This window comes from Rhinopithecus bieti, unplaced genomic scaffold (genome assembly GCF_001698545.2).
Source record: "Rhinopithecus bieti isolate Rb0 unplaced genomic scaffold, ASM169854v2 scaffold_31787, whole genome shotgun sequence".
In the NCBI taxonomy this organism is placed as follows: Eukaryota; Metazoa; Chordata; class Mammalia; order Primates; family Cercopithecidae; genus Rhinopithecus; species Rhinopithecus bieti.
The window spans coordinates 6,144,162-6,146,982 of record NW_016814655.1 but is presented as its reverse complement, the minus strand read 5'-3'; the positions used below and the strand labels follow the sequence as shown (position 1 = coordinate 6,146,982).

Here is a 2,821-nt window from a genome sequence, read left to right as displayed (position 1 = left end):
CACACCCCTAATCCATCTGGAAAGATGAAGAGGCAGCTACTATGGTAACTGTGCATTTTGGTTAATGAATGGCAGACTAACAAGACACATAAAACGTATGCAAACTGTGCAGACTTTGTTGCTGTCAAAGCCATAGGGATACAATACTTTTTCTTTTCCTTCTAAAAAAAAAAAAAAAAAAACCCTCTTTAGTGTTTTGTTTTCTGATTTACCATTCCTAATATTGTAATGCTTCTGTGAACTTCTCCTCTTTCTGCTTAGTCTCCTCAGTATTACACCCTGTGGTGAGTTTACGGGAACTGAGTTGAGGTGCATAGAGGAAAATAATTGATCAACTGGATTAAGAAGTAGATTTCCTTTAGACTGATACATAGAAGAATAGGGACAAAATTTTTTTGACTAAATGTTTGGTTTTTTGAGCGATAACTTCTTCTGTTTCCCCCTTGCCTGTTGGCCTCTGCTGCCCCTTTTGGGTTTCTCCCTGGGGTTAGAACCAGTAAGTAGTGTGTTTCTTAAAGATGTTTCTATCATAAAGGTCAGCTGCAACTGGAATATTGTATTCAGCCAAGCCTTAAAAATTCCTGTAATCTGTGCCATCCTGTCTCATACTGTCCCATCTCATAGTTGTCCTCTCTCTGCAGTGCTCTATGCCCAGGTCTCTGTGGCTGGGCTGCTCCAGCCTGGCGGACAGCATGCCTTCGCTGCGATGCCTGTATAACCCAGGGACTGGCGCACTCACAGCTTTCCAGGTACTTTCTCTGTCTCTGTGGGTTATTTGCGGGCATTAGTGTGTGTGTCTGATTCATTAGTGTGTTCCTCCTCCTTTCCCGTGCTTTACTTATGTTCATCTTTTCTCCTTCATATTGCCTGTATCTCATATCACTCAGTACTCCTTTAATGATTAGTTTTTAATGTAGATCCAGACTGATCCACTCTTAAGACATTTTCATCATGATTGGTTACAAAAATTGACATAGTACAGCTTGACTGTTGGCTTTCAGATCAAGAAGAAGTATGATAGTAAATTTTAAAGTAATCTCAATAAATAGCAGTTCAGTATGTAATATTTGCTCTGGACCTACATAAAGCCAATTAGTATAATCAATCAAGTAATTACAATCAGTTTCTTGAACATTTTCTTATTTTTTTTAAATGATTACTCAAAATATAAAGTGCTCTCTTCAGAGTGTCTCCGGGTAATTATACTACTAAATATATATATTTTTATAACAACTGTTTTATTTATATCTTGATTAATATTTCTAATTTCTAGGTGGAAAGACCTTTGAGACCTTTAGGTACAGTATTCACCTTGAGACAGTCTAGCTAGTGTTTCATGGATTAACAGATTCCAGTTCCCCTCAGCTTTTCTTTCTTTTTTCCTTTTTTTTTTTTTTTTTTTTGAGATGGAGTCTTGCTTCATGGCGCAGGCTGGAGTGCAATGGCGCGATCTCAGCTCACTGCAACCTCTGCCTCCCTGATTCAAGCAATTCTCCTGCCTCAGCCTCCTGAATAGTTGGGATTACAGTTGTGCGCCACCACGCCCGGCTAATTTTTGTATTTTTAGTAGAGACGGGGTTTCACCATGTTGGCCAGGCTGGTCTCAAACTCCTGACCCCAGGTAATCCACCTGCCTCGGCCTCCCAAAGTGCTGGGATTATAGGCAGGAACCACTGCACCCAGACCCCTCAGCCTTTCTTAGAGGGCAGGATGTCAGTTCCAGGATGTGCGAGAAACTTATAGAGGAATAATGTGGAAAATTGTAGAGGAAAATGTAGGAAAGAGCTTGGTGCTCATTGCTTACAGATTAGAGTACCATACATGATTGTTTTCTTGGCTGAGTCTTATCTATCTACGTCAGGTATTTGGAATTTGTGTTTAGCATTTTATAGTAATACACAACAAATTAGTTTTTATATTAATATTTGCCTGCCTTTAACCTGTCATTCATATCTATTTAGAAGAATTTCAAAGATAGGCTGTGTCAGAATGCTTGTGACTAAATTTTAGCTAAAAGAGGGGAACTTAGGTTTTCCACATTCCTAAGCTATGCTAAGAGTTGTTAATTTTTAGTGATACTATTTAGTGATCATAAAACTGGAGATTTTCATTTTTCCTTTACAAAATTTAATATTTTAAGTTTTTCAATTTCCTTTACAAAATTTAATATTAAACTTCCTTGGCTTATACTATGAGATACAATATAGTAAAGCATGCAGATTCTAAAACTAGCGAAATCAAGTCTTGAATACTGTCTTTGTCACTAGTGGTATGATCCTGACCTTATTTCCTTATCTGTAAATGGATACTATAGTAAGGGCATGCAGTGATGGTTGCTGTTTCTATCATGATCGTTATAAACATTACTGCTATTATTGGAGAGTAATTGATATCCTGTGACTGCCTATTTATTTCAAAGTGAAATATCTTTTTAATTTTTTTTTTTTGAGATAGTCTTGCTCTGTTGTCCGGGCTAGAGTGCAGTGGCACAATCTCGGCTCACAGCAACCTCTGCCTACTGGACTCTAGTTATCCTCCCACCTCAAACTCCCGGGTAGCTGAGACTACAGGCACACGACCACACTTGGCTCATTTTTGTATTTTTTTTTTTTTTTTTTTGGAGAGACAGGGTTTCACCATGTTGTCCAGGCTGATATCGAACTCCCCAGCTCAAGTAATCTGCCTGTCTCAGCCTCCCAAAGTGCAGAGATTACAGGTGTGAGCCACTGAGCTTGGCTGTATCATATATTTTTAAATACATATCACACTGACAAGGTTCTGCCATTGAAGAATCCAGTCTAGTTTGTTGGTTTTTTTTTTT

The 2,821-nt window shown here is 38.4% G+C and overlaps 1 protein-coding gene across 7 annotated transcripts in view; it reads left to right on the top strand.

The window, feature by feature from the left end:
- The window catches only part of BTRC (beta-transducin repeat containing E3 ubiquitin protein ligase), a 219,764-nt gene that overhangs the window by 80,923 nt on the left and 136,020 nt on the right, over positions 1-2,821 (top strand). For 5 of the 7 annotated variants that reach the window (XM_017851812.1, XM_017851808.1, XM_017851807.1 and 2 more), the window contains exon 2: positions 642-749. The exons of the other annotated variants lie outside the window; for them this stretch is intronic. In XM_017851812.1, coding sequence (XP_017707301.1) covers positions 642-749 — 108 coding nt within the window. The remainder of the gene's footprint in view (positions 1-641; positions 750-2,821) is intronic. 7 annotated transcript variants of the gene reach the window in all.